The sequence below is a fragment of the Equus asinus genome, chromosome 28, assembly GCF_041296235.1.
Source record: "Equus asinus isolate D_3611 breed Donkey chromosome 28, EquAss-T2T_v2, whole genome shotgun sequence".
NCBI lineage: Eukaryota > Metazoa > Chordata > Mammalia > Perissodactyla > Equidae > Equus > Equus asinus.
In genome coordinates this window covers 18,401,807-18,423,856 of record NC_091817.1, presented here as the reverse complement: position 1 = coordinate 18,423,856, position 22,050 = coordinate 18,401,807, and the positions used below count along the sequence as shown (strand labels likewise).

General features: G+C 39.8%; 1 protein-coding gene across 9 annotated transcripts in view; it reads right to left on the bottom strand.

The window, feature by feature from the left end:
- The window catches only part of CYLD (CYLD lysine 63 deubiquitinase), a 70,393-nt gene extending 51,239 nt beyond the window's left edge, over positions 1-19,154 (bottom strand). The window contains exons 1-5 of one of the 9 annotated variants that reach the window (XM_070500752.1): positions 19,076-19,154; positions 18,402-18,481; positions 11,592-12,243; positions 10,017-10,319; positions 7,597-7,702 (exon numbers count right to left, since the gene is read on the bottom strand). In XM_070500752.1, coding sequence (XP_070356853.1) covers positions 7,597-7,702; positions 10,017-10,319; positions 11,592-12,095 — 913 coding nt within the window. In that variant the 5' untranslated portion in view covers positions 12,096-12,243; positions 18,402-18,481; positions 19,076-19,154. Of the gene's footprint in view, positions 1-7,596; positions 7,703-10,016; positions 10,320-11,591; positions 12,244-18,401; positions 18,482-18,998 lie in introns of all 9 variants that reach the window. The other 8 variants (XM_070500753.1, XM_014827977.3, XM_070500749.1 and 5 more) reach the window with 8 other exon arrangements.
- Positions 19,155-22,050: the final 2,896 nt, after the last annotated feature.

Sequence of the window (22,050 nt, the reverse complement as noted above, 5' to 3'; positions counted from 1 at the left end):
ATATGGATGGTTGTACATTATGAATGCATTCCATACCAATGAACTGCACACTTAAAAATGGCTGAGATGAGGGGGCAGCCCCGTGGCCAAGTGGTTAAAGTTCCATGCACTGTGCTTGGGTAGCCCAGGTTCGCGAGTTCAGATCCTGGGTGCGGACCTACTCCACTCATCAGTGGAGGAATCTTACATAGAAAGTGGAGGAAGAGTGGCACGGATATTAGCTCAGGGCTAATCCTCCTCAAGCAAAATTTTAAAAAAAGAGGAGGACTGCAACAGATGTTAGCTCAGGGGGAATCTTCCTCACAAAAAATAAATAAATAAATAAAATGGTTGAGATAGTAAATTTTATGTTATGTGTATTTTATCACAAGAAAAGGACTTTTTAAATTTAAATATATGCAATTTTTAAATTCAAAAAAAACTTTTAACATGCAAAAATTAGCAAACCAGACAAAGCAGCATATGAATCATGATGAAGCTGGATTTATATTTATATATATATATATTTATATATATACGGAATGTAAGGTTGATTTAATATTAGAAAATTAGAAGATTAAAAGAAAATAAACATAGGATTATCTCAATAGATAAAGAAAAACAGCTTGGCAAATTCAATATCCACTCATGATAAAACTCTTGGAAAACGGGAAACAGTAGGTAACTTCTCTAACCTGACCAATGACAGCTGCAACAATAAAATCCTATGACAAACATCATACTTGCTAGTGAAGGCATTCCCTTTAAGATCAGGAGCAAGACCAGCATGCCTGTGATCACCACTTCTATTCAATATTATATTTACAAGTTCCAGCTAGGACAGTAAGATAAGAAACTACATTTTTAAAATAGAAGAATTGAAAGGAAGCGGCAAAGCTGTTAGTATCAGCAGATGGTAACGACTGGCCACTTAAAAAGCAACCTGCAGACAGACTGTGAATAAAAGATTCTAATAAAACGGTTTATGGCAAAACTCAGCCCACAAAAAAGTCCACTGAGACATCACCTCACACCCCTAGGATGGCTAAAATCAACAAGTCAGATAATGACAAGGGTGACAAGGATGTGAAGACATCAGAACCCTCCTACACTGCTGGTGGGAACAGCAGCTGTGGAAAAAAGTCTGGCAATACCACAAATGATTAAACACAGAATTTACCGTAAGACCCAACAACTCCACTCCAAGATATACACCCAGAAGAACAAAAGCACACATCCACACAAAAGTTTGTACATGAGTGTCTGTAGCAGCATTATACATTATAGCCAAAATAGGGAAAGAACTCAAGCATCCATCAACAGATGAATGGACAAAATATGATACAGTCACACAAGGGAATATTATTCAGGCATAAAAAGGAATGAAGTACTGACATATGCTACAACATGGATGAACCTTGAAAATATTATGCTAAGTGAAAGAAGCCAGTCACAAAAGACCACATATTCTGTGATTCTATTTATACATTCCAGAATAGGCAAACATACAGAGACAGAAAGTAGTGTGGACAGTGATAGCAAAATGGAGTAACATATATTAAGACTTCTAAAACGGAGCTGGGAAGCCATTAAGGAAGCGGGGCTTACGCATGTCTCTATCCAGATGAAACGTAACTGTCAAACTGTGCTTTACTGTCACCTCGACCTTCTTTCAAGAAATGTGCTTAGTCCCATAGATAAGAACCTTTGCCTTAGAGATGGCCTCAGTGACCAACCACGTACAGCCAAGAAGTCACAGTTGTTGCCGGCACCAATCACGAATCTAGCAAAACAACCTGGGTAACGTCTCGCTCTTTGCCTTTATAAACCCTTGCCACCTGTGTCTTCCTCAGAGCACATTTTAGGTTTCTACCCGAATCTGTGTCTCCCAAATTCCAACTGCCCGAAGAAATATCTGCTGTTTAAATTGCAGTGATTTTTTCCTCAGTCAACAGATTAGTGGTTGCCTAGGACTAAGGAGGGTAGAGGGATAGTGGAGCGATAGCCAAAAAGTACAGAGTTTCTTTCTGAAGAGAAGAAAATGTTCTAAAATTGACTGTAATGATGATTGCACATATCTGCAAATATACTAAAATACACTGAATCATACAGCTTAAGTGAGGGAACTATATGGTATGTGCATTAGATCCCAAAACAGCTGTTTCTTTAAAAAAGTCAGTTTCTATATATTATAAAAAAGCTATTAGAAAATATGTTTTACTTTAAATGTATCAGAACACACGCAAGAAATGGAGAAAAGTATGAAATTTTACTAAAAAGAGATTAAATAAATGAAAGGCTATACAGTTTTCATGTATTCGAGGTTACAACATAATAGAAACGGCAATTCTCCTCAAACTGTTCTACAGATTAACTGCAATTCCAATTAAAATCCCAAAGGAACTCTAATAATATTTGAGAAGCTGATTGTTAAATTTACAATGAAGAGTCAAGGGCCAACAACAGCCAGGACATTAAGAAAAAGAACCAGAAGGGAAATGTACTCTGACGACTATCAAGACGACTTCTGGAGCCCTGATAATGAAGACCTCTAGGTCATAGTGCAGGGAAGCACAGAGCCCGGAAAGAGATCCAGACTACATATGCTGAAACTTGACTTACGCACAGCAAGCACAGTCGATCAAACTGGGTATGTATACCTCATACCACACACAAAATCAAATCTCGATGGACTACAGACCAAACGTGAAAGGCAAAACTATCAGACTTTCACAAGACAATGTAGAAATTGAGAACAACGAGCTGGGACTGGTACTCATATTAACACGTGTTGTGAAGAATCATTAAAACAATGTGGCACTGAAGCACGAGCAGACAAAAACAAAGTCCAGAAAAACACCAAGGGACACGTGGAAGTTTCCTAGGATGACAATGGCATCTCAAAGGACTAGGAAAAAGATGGACTTTTAAAAAATGATGTTGGAACAACTGGGTAACTATCTGGGCAGGGGCGTGGAAGCTAAATTAGATGCGTATTTCACATCATATGACATATAAAAGTGGATCAAAGATATATTTGTAAAAAATAAAACCACAAGAGTACTAAGAAAATATGGAGAAATTCCTTTATAACCTTGGAGTGACTCAAAACCCAGATGCCATTAACAAATTTGATAAGTTCAACTACATAAAAACAAAAAAGTCCTGCATGACAGAAAACACCTAAAGCAAAGTGAAAAGATGGTATGAAACAAGCCATATACAAAGGACAAATATTGTATGGATTCCATTTATGTGAGGTGTCCATAACAGGCAAATTTTTAAGACAGAAATTAGAGAACAGAAGTTAGCGGGACTGAGGGAAGGGAGGAACGGGCAGTTATTTCTCAATGGGTATAGAGTCTCTGCATGAGATGATGAAAAAGTCTGGAAAGAGACAGTGGTGACAGCCGCACTTCATCGTAAATGTACTTAATGCCACTGAATTGTACACTTAAAAATAGTTCAAATGGTACATCTTGTTACGTATATTTTACCACAATTTTAAAACATGAGGACAACCAGATAAACAATTAAAAAATGACAGAAAACTAATGACAAATGAAGACTGAGTAGTGGGGAACATTTGCACCCCACACCACAAAAGTTTACCTCCTCAACACATAAAGAATTGGTAAGAATAAAGAACAATAACCCAATTCAAAAAACAGATAACAGATATGATATGAATAAACAGTTCACAGAAAGAAAAATACAAATTGCCCTTAATCACATGAAAAGATGTTCATACCTCATTCATCAGAGAAATGCAAATTAAAACTATACTGAATACATTTTTCACCTTCAGACTGGGAAAAAAATTTAACAACATACTCTCATGGCAAGATTATTAAAAAAGTCACCCTCATATTCTGCTTGTAGGAATATAAATTGTTATATTCACTATTGAAGGCAATTTAGCAATATCTAGAGCGATACAAACGCATGCACTTCTTAACCAAACAACTCACTTCTGGGACTTTATCCTATAAATATGCTAGCACATGTAGGAAATACATACGTACAGGTTATTGCAGCATTGTTTGTAACAGTAAAAAGTTAGAAACAATCCAAAAACCCATCAATAGGAATCTGGTTAAATAAATTATGGAACTACAGTACAACGGAAAATTATACACTGTAAAAAACAAGAAGAACGCCTCTATTCAGACACACAAAGAGCTCCAAGATATAAAGAGAAGAAAGCAAGGTGCAGAATAGCGTAAATACTATGCTTTATGCATAAAAAGGGAGGGAGAATATGTATTTATATTGTAAAAAGAAACTCTGGAAAGATATACAAGAAACTACTACAAAGTTACTACTGGGAGGCAAGGGACAGAGTGAGGGGGCAATGAGGTAGAGGGGTAAGAATGGAAACAAGACATTCCACTGTACGTCTTATTATTTTGATTTGAGATATGTGAATGTATTTCTTATTAAAACTTATTTTAGTAACTTAATAGTTACTAAATCCAAGGGTATATGCATTAGTCAAAACTCAAATGATACAATGTGCATTTCATTTTATGAAATGTTTTTTATCTCAAAGAAAAAAAAACCTAAATACTTATCTCAAGTTAATGATACGCATGCTGAAGTATTTAGGAGGAAGTATACTAATGCCTGTTACTTTGAAATGCATAAAAAAACAAGATGGATTAGTGCAAGGATAACGGATGGATAGATACATGATAAAGTACAATTAAACGTTTATTGTACTAGGTGGTAGAAATAGGAATATTGAGTACAAAATTCAACTTTTCTTATGTTTGAAAATTTCATAATAAAATGTTGAAAAAATATTTTATTGAAATTTTAAAATAGAGAACTCATGAATCAATAAACAACAGGAAAATGAGAAAGACACAAACAGGTATTCAATACAAGCCGCAGATGTTCCATAAACATATGAAAAGTTATTCAATCCTACTTTTAATCAGGGAACTACAAATTAAAACCACCTTGAGACACCATTTCTCAGGCATCATACTGGCAAAAAATTTAATCAGCACCAGTGTTGAAGATGATTATGGAAATAACCCAAAACCCAAACGCCCATTAACAATACAATGGGCTATTAAATTGTGAGATATTCACACAATGAAATATAGTATGAAGCAGAGAGGGTGAATAAACCATTAATACCCTCATCCACAGGAAAGAATCTCAAAATACATTTTAAGTAAACGATGCAAGTAATTAGAGAAGACAGTCGGTATGATTCTATTTATATCAGGTTTAAAAACAGGTTAACCTAAACAACATATTAGACACCCCCCATCAAGCCACATCATCGAGCGCACGGATAACTGCAACAGCCTCCTCCCTGGTCTCCCGGCTCCTGCCCTCTGACATACAGCCCGAGGGATCATTTTCAAACGTCAATGAAGGTAACACGTCCTTAGCTCGCAACCCACCTCTAGCTCCCCATCTCCCGCAGAGCAAAAGCCAGGAATCCATACACCAGCCCCCTTGGCCCTGCCTGGTCCAGCTCCCACTACCTGTCCCTCGCTCGACCTGCTCCAGCCACAAGGAATCCCTTGCTACTTCTCAAACTAGCCAAGCTAGGTGCAGCCTCAGGCCTTCCCTCGGAATCCACGTGGCTCACTCTCAAATCTCCTTCCTCTCAGGAGTTCAAATGCCACCACATGAGAGGCTCACTGGGACTACACAAGAGAAAACAGGAAATCCCATCCCCCAAACCAGCACCCCGTTTTCCCCCTTATCTTGTTTATCATTCTCCATCAACCACCATCTAATTGACCATATATTTTACCTATTTATTGGCTGCCTCCGCTCACTAGAATGAAAGCTCGATGTGGGGAGAATTTTTATCTACTTTGCTTTCTACTATATACATCCTCAACACCCAAAAGAAGCCTAAGTAAGGGCTTTATAATACTTGAATGAAGGAACAACCTTTTCGAAAGCTGCTTTTTAAACAATAAGCATTTGTTATAACACCAAAAAGTATTCTGATACATAAAATCATAAATTGTGTTTTTCCAAAAACAAGCATGAAAAGGTAAACTAAATATTACTAGATAAAACATCAAGCACAGATATGCTTTCCCCTAAATGTAAACCATTAGTTCCCCAAAGGAAGCAAAGAAATACTTACGAATCCAATTTGCAAGAAATTAAAAACTCATTTGAAAGAAATCAAGAAAAGCAAAGTATGTTAGACTTTTACAAAGTCTAAGTAATTTGATCCCATGCCTCCAATTAAATTAATGTACTCTTTCTGTAAAGCTACAAGCTAAAGTAGAAAGCATTTACTAACTCAGCAAAACAAGCATTTCTTACTTGCCAAGCCAACAGGAAAACAGGAAGAGCAAACAGTGCAAGCTAGAAGAAACCTTAAGGATCATCTAGTATTAGCCTCTTTATTTTTACAAAAAAAAGAAACTGAGGATCTGAAATGACCTGTGGGGAACCGAAAAGTGTTGTGTCAAAATTAGCAATAACGGAAAAACACTGGAAGAAAAAAATCATTCTGTTCAGCTGTGATCCCCGCTATAGTAAAATTCAGCTTTTATAGAATTAGAGACAAAATACATCTCCATGGAAACAATATTCCCAAGTATACATGCGAGGCTGAGAAGGATGTTTTTCTATGCAGGTCTTCACAACCTATGTACACACAAGGGATGTGGGGTGAGGAGGTACTGAAAAGAGCAGAGCTTGATAATCAGACAGGTCTGCATCTGAATTCTGGCTCCACCACTTACTTGATCCTAGGCAATCTTAGCCCTATCTAAGCCCCAGTTTCTTATCAGCAAGATGGGGATAATTAAGACATTCCTAATAAGTCTGTCAAGAACGTAAAAAAGTAGATGTTATCTAATTCAAGGATTCATATATTTGTGGCTACTGAATGCAAGCTTTCTGACATTTACTCATAATTGTATAATGCTTAATACGAATCACCACCTCTGGTTGCCTCTGTTTTATGACTAACATAATATTAATTGACTAGCCTATAATTGGAATTCTACTGAGAGCAGGGGGAAGGTACTGTTGATGTGGCTACCAATAGGAATTTATTCATTAGTTGACAGCAGCCAATAGGTGCTCTTGTTTGAGGTAAAACAAAAGGTTGCTTATGACTTGTTTTAAGACGTAAAGTTGAAATGATCTGTTTCTGACTAGAGTCATGAAGGCTGATGAATTACACTGTCTCAAAACTGGAAGGGATCTCGTAGGGCATCCAGCAAGAATCCTCCCCACAGTGTATTAGATTCTACTAAACGACCAGCTTCTGCTTAAGGGCTTCCAGTTTCAACTAGGCTTTCACTCAAACAGGTGGCAGTTCATCACATTTTTTGACCCTTCTAATTATCAGAAAGGGATTTTTTTCCCCACTTAGAATGGACTGGTGATGAAAAAGTGAAGGAAAACGTATAAATACTAACCCATACTCACATACTTTTGGAAATAAAAATCTTTAAGTATTGTTTTCATTTGGGGGTAAGAAAGGATATTCTATTTAATAACATTTCCATAATATAAAAGTTCCAAAAACACAATTTGAAGCTTATATTTACACCCTCATAACAAAACACATCCTAGAAACTCTGCCTTATTAATATATAAAACACAAAGAAAACATACCTGGGATGATATCATTGATATGCAAGAGAATTGTACTTTCAACACTTGCAAAACTACAAAGCTGCACGCCATCAAACCTTCCATCCCAGTTGCCAATAGGGTTATCCTACAAGTTAAGCAATAGAATAAACTTTAAAACCCTCTCCAATCAAGCATAAATATAAAAGTCTGTATTTTCCATAAAAGGATCCTCCAAAACATTTACATTGGTAAATTTTAACCATTTTTCCTAAAAGAAAAAAAGAATATATCAGGAATAATTGCCACAGTAATAAGGGGTTTTGTTTATGTTTATTCATCTCTGTTTTTGTTTTTGTTTTTGGAAAAATGAAATCCAAGAATAACCAACTACAGTAAACCCACAGATGAGCAAGGAGTCAAAAGTATTTGTCATACTTTACTGGACAACAAATACCAGTCTATATAATAACATCCATCTGCATGGGAAGATTTATTAATAATACATTATTTCACCCAGAAATCTGCCCCTAATTAACCCTAGCTTGCTCTAATCATTCCTTTATATTCCCCGAGCTCTTAAATCTTCAATTTGAATTCCTGTACGCCCTTCTATACTTGGAAAGTCCATTTTTTAAGTGTTCGTCATTTTATGGGTCTGTAAGAATTCCCTCCAAAATGGAGATTTTTATATTTAACTATCTTATATTCCAATGTAGCACCAACTAGCACAGTGCTTTTCTTGGAGTAAGATTAAGAGATGTGACAGTCAGACAACTGCCCTAAGCACCAACACGTACAACATGCTAAATGTCTTTGGAAAGAGAAGATGAAGAATATTGCATTTGCCAGAACATTCCTTTCCAGGAGTACAGTAGAAAGGTTTGGAATGAATACTTGCACAAGCTAGCTGGCAGACAGACAGAGGCATGGAAGAGGCTGCTGGGGCAAACCTCTAGGCAGCCTGCCCCAGTAAACAACATGATCCCCAGTCTATCAGCTTAGGAAGGGAAGGCCCACCTGACTTTAACCAAGTTTAGGGCCCAAACGACCTGAGGCAAGGGGAAACTAACCCCAATGGCTAGTGGCCTTCTTTCTCCAATCCCTCTACCAGCCCACAATCTCTCCTCTAAACAAATACTGAATATTTAAAGAAGAGTGGTTTCAAGGTGTGCTCTATTGTTCGCTATCCTGAGGGACTCACATGTTTTACTCTGGCTCTAACTTTTCACATGGTAGATGTTTGTCTGAACAACATAGCGATGTTTGTCTAACTAATGGGTATCAAATAGAATTTCCAAGCACAGGATAACAGAAACTTATGCTAGAACGTTCAGACCCTGTCAAAAAGTATAACTGAATAGATAAAACTAAATGTACTAAAATGATGTGAGTACTCACTGAAAACATCGTGAGGACAAGAGTCTATTACTCACATCCTCTCCTAACTCATTGTAGTGTTTAATAATTCTGTGTGAATCTCCTTCTTTATATCTAACAAATTCTTGTCCATATTTCCAATCTATAATGAAAACGTTCTCAGTTTTTTCCTTCTCCTTCTCTTAACTCCACAGGTATCATTCAACATGCCATATAGGAATGTATCCATTATTAACAAATATGATTATAAGGTAACATTAAAAATGAGTGACACAAAAGGACAAATATTGGATGATTCCACTTATATGAGATACCTAGAATAGGGAAATTCCCAGAGACAAGAAGCAGAATACTGGTTCCAGCAGACTGCTGGCTGAGGGAGAAATAATGGGCGGCTAGTGTTTAATGGGGACAGAGCTTCAGTTTGGTATGAGGAGAAAGTTCTGGAGATGGATGGGGTAATGGTTGCAGAATAATGTGAATGTACGTCATGTCACTGAACTGTAAACTTAAAAATGGTTAAAATGACAAATTTTATGTTACATATAATTTACCACAGTAAAAAAAAAATATTTTTGAGTGAGTTACATCCTAAGAAAATATTCTAATTGTCTTTTCCTGTAAAGCAATGTGCTTTTCCTCTACTCAGGTATTTTCTGCATATGATTTTTACACTACTCATTAAAATCAGATCAGTCAATAAAATTTTGCAAAATATTACAAAAAGAGAAACACAGATTACCAAAAAAAGAAAAAAGCCTTTCAAAATAAAGAAAAATAAGACATCATGTAATGTATTTGGGTGGGTTTTTTTCTGTCTACTGGTCAGCTATCACACAGCAAATTTAAAGACTGAAAACATTATTCCAGTTTATTCAAACTGGAAAAAAGAAGAAATGTAATTCTACATCTAGACTCTTGTCCCGTAGCAGTGTTCCTTCACTAAAGATAAATTAGAACATATTCTTTACATACTCCAAATTAGTCCATTTTTAATATTCAAAGTGTTTAATTTGTATCTAAATTGGCCATAAAACTAAGAGATATAGTCACAAAGATAATATAATACAAAAGTTTCTTACCATGTCCACACCAACAAAATATCCTAAGCTTTCTTTTCCCGGCAAAACATCACAAAATATAACTGTTCCAGATTCTATAGTTTCTCCAAGCTTCAAAGAGACTCTGGAGTTTATTTCCAGAGGGGGGAGTTCAACCTGCATTGTGTCCACTGGACCTGCATAGTCACTTTCCAATCCATTGTCATCATCTTCTATGATTTCCAGCTTGTCCAACGCAACAAATACTCCACAATCTTCATCACACTGAAAAAGCTGCTTTCCTTGATACACCCCATCAGTGAAACCTTGGCCACGACCTTCGTCCTAGTTTTCAAATGAGAGAGAGAGGGAGGGGAAAGGGAGAGAGAGAAAGAGAAAGAGACAGAGAGAGAGAGAGAGAGACAGAGAAAGAGAGAGAGGAAGAGAGAGAGAAATATCAATTGATAGATAAGACAGACAGACAGATAAAGATGATCCATAAGATAAAATATCTACTCAGGGAATTTCAGGGAAATCACTGGAAAAATTCTAAATGACACACAAGAAATATAATTATTAGCAGTTGCTTTTGGATTTAGGGTGTTTAAAAAATAAGGAAGAAGTTGTATCTGATGTTGAAGTAAAATTACTTGATAATTTCAAATATAATTCCACTGTGAGAGAGCTGGGCTGGATTCTAATTTGTGTTTTAACAGTAATTCTGTCATAAAAAGAAAACTTTACTTTAAAAGACAGTAATGATAGCTCCATTTGGTAAGCACTTTCTCTGAGCCAGCCACCGTGCTGAACCTGAATCAATGGATCACAAAAACACTGCAAGCCGTGTACTAGTATCACTATCTTACAGATGAGGAAGCAGATTTAGAGAAGCAGCTTGGTTAACTAACCTGACAACCCAGCTAGTAAAGGGACTAGCTGGGATTCAAATCTCCACTTGTTTTACAATTATTGCTTTAAATTTAAACCAAGACGCAAACAAGGCATGACATTCTATTTGCAAGAACGTCAAAATGTAACTGACATTTAAGTTCTTGAGAATTAATATTAATTTTGGAAACGTATCACAGAGTTCTTGGTTCTCTTTTCAGTAGGAATAAATTCTAAGATGATTTTCACATATATTATCAGGGACAACTAAAAGCAAGTCAAAATTGATGCTACTCATTAAAAAAAAATCTTACATCCAAATTGTATTACCCAATATAACACATTAAGAAAAACTGAGAAACATGCAGATGATAATGTCACAAGACAATTAGCAATTTTGTGAAGTGATTAATTAGTTTACAATAGGTAGAGTTCATTTTTAACATAGACAATGTTAAAATTTCTAAGACACGAAAGTCTTCAATAATTACGTGATCTATTTGTACTTCCTACTGTGGTGGGTAGTTTTTCAAAAGATTTCAATGCGTCATCTTTGGATCATCTCAATTTATCATTAGAAAGTAAATCCTAAGGATGATGAATATTATAAAACTTACAGACGATTTCTGGGAAAATTTATTTTGTATCTAAAAGGGGAAAAAATGTGCAGATACAAATACACACAAACACAAAGACACACAGCTCACTAAAATGGTTTATCGAACTTACCAGTAATTCTACTCCAAAGAATATTCCCGATATTGTCCTCTCTGCTAATAAGGGTCCTCTGAAGCGCACAACTCCAGGAAACTTTTCTTCCCCAGATCTCAGCTGCACTTTCACAGGGCAGCCCACATCTATTTGGAGGCCTTTACTTAGTCTGTTTCTGTTTTTAAACAGGCTGAACCTCTCTTCACAATTGGTAATTGCCAAAAGCAACTCTGTGAATTTTTCATTTATTTCTACAACATCCTTTTCATCAACAAAGAGAACTGCATGTGGCTGCTCTAGAATTTTTAATCCGATCTGATTTTTCTTGGCTTTTGCAGAAGGAATCCTCGAATGTCCCACAGAACGATCTTGGATATACTGTCCTATACTCCCCTTGGGTACTTTAAGGAGCTTTTGTGTTTGTTTGTCTGTAACACTGCATTCTTGAAGAAGCAAATAAAAACTCCGCTCTTCCCAGTAGGGTGACGTAACTTTTTCTTGGCTCCATAAACCCGAACTCATTGTGATATTAACTCCAAAATATTAACTCAAAAAAAAGGGAACTACTAAGTTTGTAGTAAAACCGCAAAAGACAAATTCACTGGCAGTTCCAAAGCAAGTTTTTAGCAATTTGGTGTCCATGCTGTAAAAAACCAGCAAATCAAAACGCCTGGAGGACAAGCAAACAGAAACTTTACACTTCATTCATGAGCTACAATTAAGGTTAAAGACTTTCAAAAATCTCATTCGACTAGCAAAAACACACAAATGAAATACTTCCAAAAATATCTAAAAAGGTTAAAAGATAAATATTACTTGTATCTACTATAATTTTGCATGTTCAGTTAAGGAGATCCAATTGTAAAGTATCTTCAAAGACAATACACTAATGTTTGTTCCCAAGGCACCAAAATTTATAAAGTCAAATTCTAGTAAAACGTAACCTTATATACATATTCTGACATTTTTAAACCTTAAACAGTAGAATTTGTAATAGATCCTTGTCTAACTTAAATGGATAAGCTGCTGTGTTTGGGCAAAACACACATACATCAAAAAGGCTATTGTTTCTGTACATGCAGTTTAAGTAAAAACTTATAATTATTATGTTAAACATCTTTATCAATAATATCATAAAATCACATTCTGAAACGTTAACCACAATTCATTTATCTGTGCGCCATATTTTGAAAATGGAACATTTTATCTCTGACTCAGTTTCATTTCCTTAATCTTATACATTTTTTCCTTAAGATAGGCAAATGTTAATCACATCAATCATAGCTATCATTTAATTTCTCAGAATCAGAGGCCGGCCCCATGGCCGAGTGGTTAAGTTCGCGCGCTCTGATTCGGCGGCCCAGGGTTTCCGTGGCCCAGATCCTGGGCGCAGACATGGCACTGCTCGTCAGGCCACGCTGAGGCAGTGTCCCACATGCCACAACTAGAAGGACCCACAACTAAAATATACAACTATGTACTGGGAGGATTTGGGGAGAAAAAGCAGGAAAAAAAAAAGAAGATTGGCAACAGTTGTTAGCTCAGGCGCCAATCTTTTAAAAAAAAAAATTCTTACAATCATAAATATCAGATATTGGAAATCTGATTATACTAAAGATATCTTTAAATATCAATTTTGTAGCCATCAAAACTCACACTATGTAACAAGGAAATAGAATTGCAGTATAGTATGGAACAAAATGTTTTCATACCACAATTTTAACCATGTATACTAGAAAGGAATGTACAAAAGATGATTTCTTTTTCAGTTTCAAATTTTTATTTAAAATTTTTACAAGAATACTAATCTTTCACAATTAAAATAGCCTTCTCAACCCTACTTTAATTGATGGTTAAAAACTATACAATTTCAGGGGCCGGCCCGGTGCCGAGTGGTTAAGTTCACGAGCTCCACTTCAGCAGCCCAAGGTTTCACCGGTTTGGATCCCGGGCAAGGACGTGGCACCACTCCTCAGGCCATGCTGAGGCGGCGTCCTACATGCCACAACTAGAAGGATCCATAACTAAAATATACAACTATGTACTGGGGGGATTTGGGGAGAAAAAGCAGAAAGAAAGAAAAGAAGAAGATTGGCAACAATTGTCAGCTCAGGTGCCAATCTTTAAGGAAAAACACTATACAATTTCATTAATTCAAAGTAAGACTTTAAAATTCATTAATTAATTATCTCACTGAAAACAAGAGTTCCTATGCAACAGCCACCGAACTGTGGCTATCTGGTTTCAAAATACGGTACTTATTCCATCCTTCTTGGAGGCAGAGGTATCCATTTCCATTATTCTGGGTAACAGCAGCAGTTGATCGCACTATCATATTTATCTATCTTATTCTTGGAATTAAAAAACAATTACTTCTAAAACTAAAGAACCAAATTTTCAGTTTAACCATTTAAATTAATAATTAAATAATCTGGCAAACCTATACAGAGAACAGCGTTTCTTTTAGAATGCGCTGCTTGATAATGAGGTACCCTGTAAAGGCGCAGTTTTTAAAAGTCCGTCCCTCGACAAGCCAAACTGAGACATGGAGATCACCAAAGACAGGGTAAAGAGTCTGGCACCCCTTCGCACGAACCTTACTGAAATATCTGCGCACCAGCACCATTTAGCGAGGGCAGGGGCAGAGCTAGCATAAAGTGGTTCTCTGGGTTTTTTTTTTGTTTGTTTTTTATAATATGTTTGTCTTAATTCCACTTGAGGGCACTGTCTACTTCGGCAGGAATAGGATCAATTTATATTTGCCACTTATACAAGACACCTGTGGAAACCTCTATCTTGGTACCATATAAGCAAAACCCCTTATGAGGGCTACCCAAACAGACCCAAACCCTCAATTTGGCTCTCTCTCTTTAAAATACCAAAATGAACTGTCTGCTATTTCTGAATAAAATTCTTTCTAAATGTCAACATCTTTCAACAAGGAAATAGCTTCATTTTTTCTTGATCACTGAATTATCCATATAGATATAAATTATTATGTATGACTCTCAGTATGTAAAGGTGTTTGGTACTTGGTTAAAAGGCTTTCCGTTGTGCTTTCTGAGTTCTGGTGTCTGCTTTCTGTAGGTTTTCCACCCGTAGTTTCCCCTGCACTCAGCCATTTTCGCAGTTCCCTGCAGTGTGCATCTGACTCCTTTTATGGCCTTGCGGCCTTCCAACCGACTGCTTCTAACCAGTTCTGAGAAGCCAGGTGATGACAACACGTTTGAGTGTTTAGAAAAACAAACAAAACAACAATAACAATAACTAACAACAAAAAGAGGAATCCATAAATTCTGAACAGGTCTTTGGGGAGTAAGCACACAGACTTTATGGCATAGACATTCTTTTGGTTGCTCCCGGCAGGTTGAGATGGTCAAAAAGCAGCTTCTAAAAAATTGAATTGATGTTTTGTTCTCTTTAAAATTTATTTAAATATTTTTGGCCAAAAACTGTTTTTAAAGTATGGCAATTCTATTTTGAAAATAATAAATTTTTTAATTCCTAAAAATTATACCTTCAAATGTTAAAATTAATAACTTCCTTACATCTTAATAATTATTATATGCCAAGAACTCCTACTCTATTGGTTCTCCAGCTTAACAATTCACGTCACAACTTACAATAAGAACAACCAGTGCTAATGAAATATTACCAAGACAAAACCAAATTACTCTATGTCATGCATTAGGTCACTGTATTTTAAATGAATTGGACTACCAAAGTGCTTTTTGCAAGTCATCCAAGAGAGAGTCCACAACAAAATCTGATCTAACTACTTTGGTTTATAAAAAGATAGAGAGCAATTTAACAATAATTATCAAAAACCGTATTTTAAAGTGAACTCTACAAGGAGCAGTAACCTTTTTCTAACCCGCAATAGCACAAGAGGGAGAGAGCTTAAACTCAATAACAGGATGGATCACGTGAGACAACTACAACAGCCAGAGCAAGAGTTATAAAATATTTAAAAAGCATTGTCCAAAAATAAAAAGGATGTGGCCTTTCTTCTCTTAGAAAGAATAGGTTTGGAACTACCATATTAACAACTGATGCTCTTCATTGCAACTGACAGAGAAAGCTGAATGGGGAACTTCATGGCTCTACTAGACGTATACAAGACATTAAATTTAATGACCACTAATATTTCAATATACTGACAATACAGCAGAATAAAGAGACTTTCCTCCCACAGCAGAAATGAATATAATGCCAACATTCTTCTTTCACTGGGATAGACACAACAGGTAAACTAAGTCTTAAGAGCCCCAAGCAGTAAAAACTGACTGCAGACTACATGGGAAAGATTTATATCAACTGTCAATGAGTTCTTTATCAATCAAGAAGGTTTATCATTTTGTTTAGCATTTTTATGCACTCAGCACAGTGTTAGACACTGAAAAATACAGAAGATTTAAGATACGATGGCTGCCCTCATTTGTGTTCTCTTACTACTTTTCAGGTCATTGTTTAAAAATTGCCTCTAATAATATACTTCACTTTATGATTCAACTAAATACCATCATACTTATTTTAGGTTGGAAGATTGGTTATGAATATCCTGATAATTATTATAAGTACTAAATGAAGATTACCAAAGAGTGGGAATACAATAACATATTTAACCCTAAAACCATATTGAACAGAAGGCCTTTCTTTTGAGCACATTAGAGATGAGGGAACAGTTCAGGGTCACATAGATTTGAAAATATATCTGGTTATCTGAGCTTGTTGATGGTCTGGATTATGAGTAAAGGAGAATTTAATTGTATTAAAATAAGGTCATTAAACCAAGATGAGTGTTGAAGGAACAAATACCAGTTTCCTGCCAGTGCAAAGAAAAGAAGACGATCAAGAAATAAGTTTGATACAAAAATATTAAAGGTCAGAATTATGTTCTAAAAGATTACAGTACAATGGAACAGTATTAGATACATAAAATTGACAACAGTTAACTATCTAGAAGATAAATGCCATTTTGATTCTCAAGATACTGTTCAAAGAACTTCAATACAGAAAACAAAGATCTAATTCAAAAATGTTTTGCATCTCCTGAGATAATCTGACTTGTTCTAAAAATCAAAGGAGGCTATCTAACTCAGAATAAAAATGACAATACTAAAATACTGCCCCTAATTATAAATGTCAAAGAGGTAGGAAGGTCAGTGTGAATACCAAAGAAAGAAGACACACGGGGACTTTTTCCCAACGCTTCTAGAGAGCTGGCACAATTACCATTTTAAGAAAGAATATCTCTTACTAAAAAAGCAATTTGTCATATTCCTAAAAAGCTGAAGAATAGAAATACAGAGAATCCATGACCAGAAAAGAGACAGTTTTAATTTTCCTCATAGATTAACTTGTGACCCAAGTACATGAGTATTCAGTCCCTGAAACAAGTGGGATGTATGAGGTTAAAAAAAAAATCTGCTCCCGTATCTGCATATTCATGTCAGAAGAAAATTATGAACACTGCTGTCTCGATAAAGTTAAACCTGGTCACTACACTTCCAAACTGTGAATTCCCCAAGGCCTTAATCTTTGTTTCCAGCGCCCACACCGGTGCCTGACAATATGGTAGGCCATCAGTTCAGGAGAAACCAATGAATGACTTGCTGAACTCAGGTGACAACAGTGAAAGCCATAATTTCATTTCCTATCCCAACTGTTTAAGTGACCAAAAGCTTCTTGCAAGTTAAAAGGAAAAAAAGAGAAAAGAAAAAGACTCAGAAGTTGACAGTACTTAATGATTTTTTACCTAATTCTCTGGATAAATACTAATTCTAATTCTCTGGATGAAATAAATCCTGGTCAATTTCTACACCACTTCATCGTTACATATATAAGAAGAAACAAATAAGGAAAACTTCACAATTATGAAAACAATTTGAGATTCATTTGAAACTGGCTCCCTAGATCCTCAAACCATGTCTGATGCCTATAAATTCTGTACAACCAATGAAAATACCTCAACAAAGTTAAGAACACAGTGTGAAAATCAGGAACGAAATACTAATAGTTTGATGAATATGATGATTACTCCTGTTTCTCTTCTTGTGTTAAAGACGTCCTTAAATCAAACAAAATCACAGCTCCGTCGGGCATGCCAACAAGAAATCATTGCTGCTGAACGTCTGCTGTTTTATATAACAAGTGCCCTGGTCTTATCAGCTCTTCACAAAAGTAACCATCCAAAGAAGCCTTCTTCGCATGGATACTGTATAATTCTGCAGCAGAACATCAGAGAATGTTCTGGGTGTTATCAACATTCACAGTACATGAACTTTAACAAGAATTTCCAGCAAATCATTTTCTCCTAATACTGTTCTAGTTCAAACCCACCCACTCCCCGTTGGGAACTGGCAGGCTAAATTCTTAGGGCCATTCAATGCACTCGGGGCGTGAGGGGGTGTGCAGAAAAGCAACATTTGAATGAACACCCTCTCTCAAGGCCTGGATTTTTCCTCTGGGAGCCAATGACTGCAGAGGGAACAATCTTATTAAGATCCCTATAAGCCGGAAGAAAAGCAACGCAGGGAACGCTCCTCAGCCCAGCTAAGGATCCAACTTTTCCGGGAGACCGGGGAGAGCAAGGAGCAGGAGCGACGGGGCCGAGGCTGGAGGGCTGGGCGGCTGGAAGGTGACCACCATCCTGAAACCTGTAAATGCGCGGCGTGGAACAGAAAAGACGCCAAGAACACGAAGAACCGGGCGGCTGACCCAGCGCAGAACCAAACTCAGAAACACTGTCTTCCGCCCAGACTTCGCGATCTCCCCACAGATCGTTAATATGGCAATAAAGAAAACAAGAAGGAAAAGAAAGAGTACCTTATGTGAACAGAGCGCACCTTTCAACTAAAGGACTCCCGGCTGTCGCGTAAAGCCATCCTCACCCCGGGAAGGGGAAACTGAAAGAAAAAGCAGAACGCGCCATTAACGCGGCCAGAGCCCCGAGCTCTTCCTGGACCGGAGCCGCCAACACCCCAAACCGCCCGGTCGATGCGCCCCCGGCACCGAGGTGACACACTGCGGCCGCGGCTTTTGACGCCATCCCGGGCCGTCGGCGGCCGGCCAGCGGCCCGTGCCTCAGTTTCCCCAGCTGTAGGGGCCGAGGAGAGACAGGGCTCTCTTCTGCGTCCCTCTTGCGCGCAGGTCCGGCGGCGGCGCCCCCGCTCCCCAAGTCGGGAGCCCTCCGGGCAGGCCGGGGGTGGGGACGCCCGGGGGAAGCCCGGCTGACGTCAGCGGGCTCGGGCCCCGCGGGCCGGGCCGCCTCGGGGCCGGCGCAGCTAACGGGCCGGCGCTGAGGGCCCGGCGGCCGCGCCGCGGCTCCAGGCTCCAGGCTCCGAGGGCCGGGGTTGGGGGCGCCCGCGGAACCCGAGCCGCCGCCGGTCGCCGGCTGCGCCGCCCGCTCGCTCGCTCGCTCACCTCGGGGGCGGCCGTCGCCCCTTCCCGGCCTCGCTAGCCCGCGTCCGGCGCCCCACAACCTCCGCCCTACTATTTACCTCCGATGCGCGTTCCCCGCGCAGCCGAACCTGCTACCTGGGCCCGCCCCCACCTGCCCCGCCTCCGAGCCGCCCTGCGGGGAGGGAGGGAGCGTGGGCGGAGGGGCAACCCATCGAGCCACCCAATCGCAGCCCGAGCTGCGTTCCTGCGCACGCTCTGATTGGGCCGCCCTGTGACAGACCTTCCTCCAATGGCTGCCGGCCCGGAGCGGACTGAAGGGACTTTCCGCTCGGTCAAGCTCGGTCGAGCCAAAGGGAAAGCGGAGGGGCGGGGAGGCGGCGCGGGGGTGGGGGCGGAGAGCTCTGGCTGATTGGACGGCCGACTGCGGGGGCCGCGTACCATTGGTCGACGCCCGAGCGGGGCGGGGCGCTCGGTTGCTCGCCGCTGCGCCTCCGGGGCCGGGCTCAGCTCTCGGCTTAGCTGTCAAACCCGCGCAGACTGAGTTTGGGGCTGGGCTGGGGAGCAGTCCAGACTCGAGCTGGGAATAGGATTTCAGGATTCCATGAAAAAGCAAAGCTTTAGAATCAGACCTAAGTTTGAAGTCTTTGCGCTTCCAATTAGTAACCGCGTGACGTAGGGAACTCACAACCACGCTGAGCCTCGATTTTGTCATCCGTAAAATGGAGATAATGGAATCACCTATCTTACAGGATTGTTGTGAAATACCGACTGTAAGGCTCCTGACACACAGCAGCAGCACAGACGTGTTAAATCTCTTCCTTTTTCTCAGATCTGGCCTGGGAACCCTGCTGTTTCTGACCCTCTGTTGCTTCCCATCCCGGTTCCGAGGGAGGTCTCCCTGGGGTGGTGAAGAAGGGATTTCAAAACACCGCCTCGTTCAGCTGTGCACCCCTGGCCACCAGCCAGAACTTGGGGTGTAGTTAAGGATCTTTCAATTAGAAGGGAGGTTTCTGATTCCCAAAAGTGCTCAAAATATTTAAGGAAGTGCTTTTTATAATCGGTCCCAGAGCCTTGCAGCATGCCTTGCTGCACTGGATACTCCCGTTAATTAATTTCTTCTCTTTTGACATTTTAAGTACCAATTATAGGAGAAGGTGATTAATACTGAGGGAGGAAGAGGGGTGTGTGTGTGTGTTTAATCACGAGAGGGAAAACTTCCCCAGTGGAAAGTGACATTTCTGAAGATCTGGGGAATTTAAACCAGTGAGTATGTAAAACACTACACGAGTGATTACTAACAGTGGTAGTAAACAGACCACCTCTCTCTATAAGCACCCAGAATGAAATGGACATCTTCTGAAAACCTCAGCCTTAATCCGCTCTTGTCCCTCCTTAGTCCATCCTTATCCCATTTCCCAAGCCTCCTGACCATACTGCAGTGGAAAGCAATAAAGTGGGCATCAGCAGGCGTGGCTGGCAGTGTGGCCTTGGGCAACACTGTCTCTTCGGGATCTGGATTCTCCAATAAAGTCAGTGGGACTCTGAGGTCACAGTCCGGCTGTCAAGGAGAAAAATTCAGCCTGAAACCTTTTTTTTCCTTAACGCACACAGTAAGGAGGAGAAATGAGAAGAACAGAGTGGGAGAGGAAGATTTTGAATCCTTTTAGACTAGGTCAGTACTCTCCTCTCTCTGGTTTGCCACACTCCTCACCATTCCCTATTTTATCCTCCTGGCCCACTTCTCTCATTTACATTATCTACTGACCCCTGAAGGCATTTGAATTTGCCACCCTTGATCTAAAACAACTTTCTGTACTTTCTGATGATGACGTTTGGTGCTGCTGAGAGGTGATCAGATCCCTTGCCCAGTCCTCCTGTCACACATTCCCTGATTCAGACAGTGTCAGGGCCTGACTTCATCCAAGAGATATTCTTCTAAGCCAGGCCTGATAAACAGGGCTTGTGGCAATCACCGTCTCCTATCAATTGGTAATGGCTGCCTAGAACACTGTGTTGAAAACAATTCTGAAGCTGTATTCAGGCTCACGGGGAAGAGAGATGTCTGCCAGGGGGTGCGATGGGGGAACAGTGTCATGGTGCTATTATTTGCAGTCCCTGATAAGCCAGCTTCTCATTTTACAGATCGCAGACTATGGTCCAGACAGGCAAAATAACTTGTCCCCATTCACCCAGGAGATGAGCCGAGACCCTGATTCTCCTGATTTCAAGCCAGGGCTCTTCAAATGGATTCTCCAAGTGAAACACGCATCCTCTCTGCCTTCCAAATCCTCCCTTCATTTAAGGCCCAGCCAAAGTCCACCCTCTTCCAAGGGGCTTTGCAGATGCTTCCAGGCCCCGCTGCTCACCTCTGTGTGCCCACCACTCCACAGCCTGTTCCACTCTGCCTGGCCCTGGGTTCACATGACCGGTGGTTGAGTTACTGAGCAGGTACCAGGAAACAGCAGCTATGAGACAGATGCCCCCTTGCCCTCTGGCAAGGAAGGCAGACCTTAAACAACTAATGACCCGATCCCCTGCTTAATTACTGAGGTTAGAGTTAGCCTCAGAAGGAATGCTGTTCTGAGCACACACAGGGGGAGGCTGGGCACTCAGGGAGACCTGTCTGAGGAAGTCACCTTTAAGAGGAGGTAGGAAAGGTGACTGGTGGTCTAGGGTGAGGGGGAGCACTCCAGGCAGAGGGAACAGGAACATGCGTGACATGTTGAAGGAACTGAAAGAGGCAGAGCACAGAAAATGGGGGTGCAAAAGGGCCGGTCAGGCACGGCCTTGTGAGCCACGGCCAAGTGCTGGTCTTGATCCCAAGAGTGGTGAGAACCGTTTGAAGGATTGTAGGCAGGGTAGCTAATTGCAATTCTAAACCGTGTGGCATAGTTCTCTCATTGCAGAAGCAGGAGCCCAACCAAAAGCCATTGAATGGAATGGAGCTCTCTCCCCCAGGAGCTGGGAACCTCCTGGTAGCCTGTGGGGACCCACAACTTACACCTAGTCAGGACTCAACAAATCCTTCTCAGTAGCACTGGTCATGGTTAGTAATCAGACCCTGCCCCCCGTT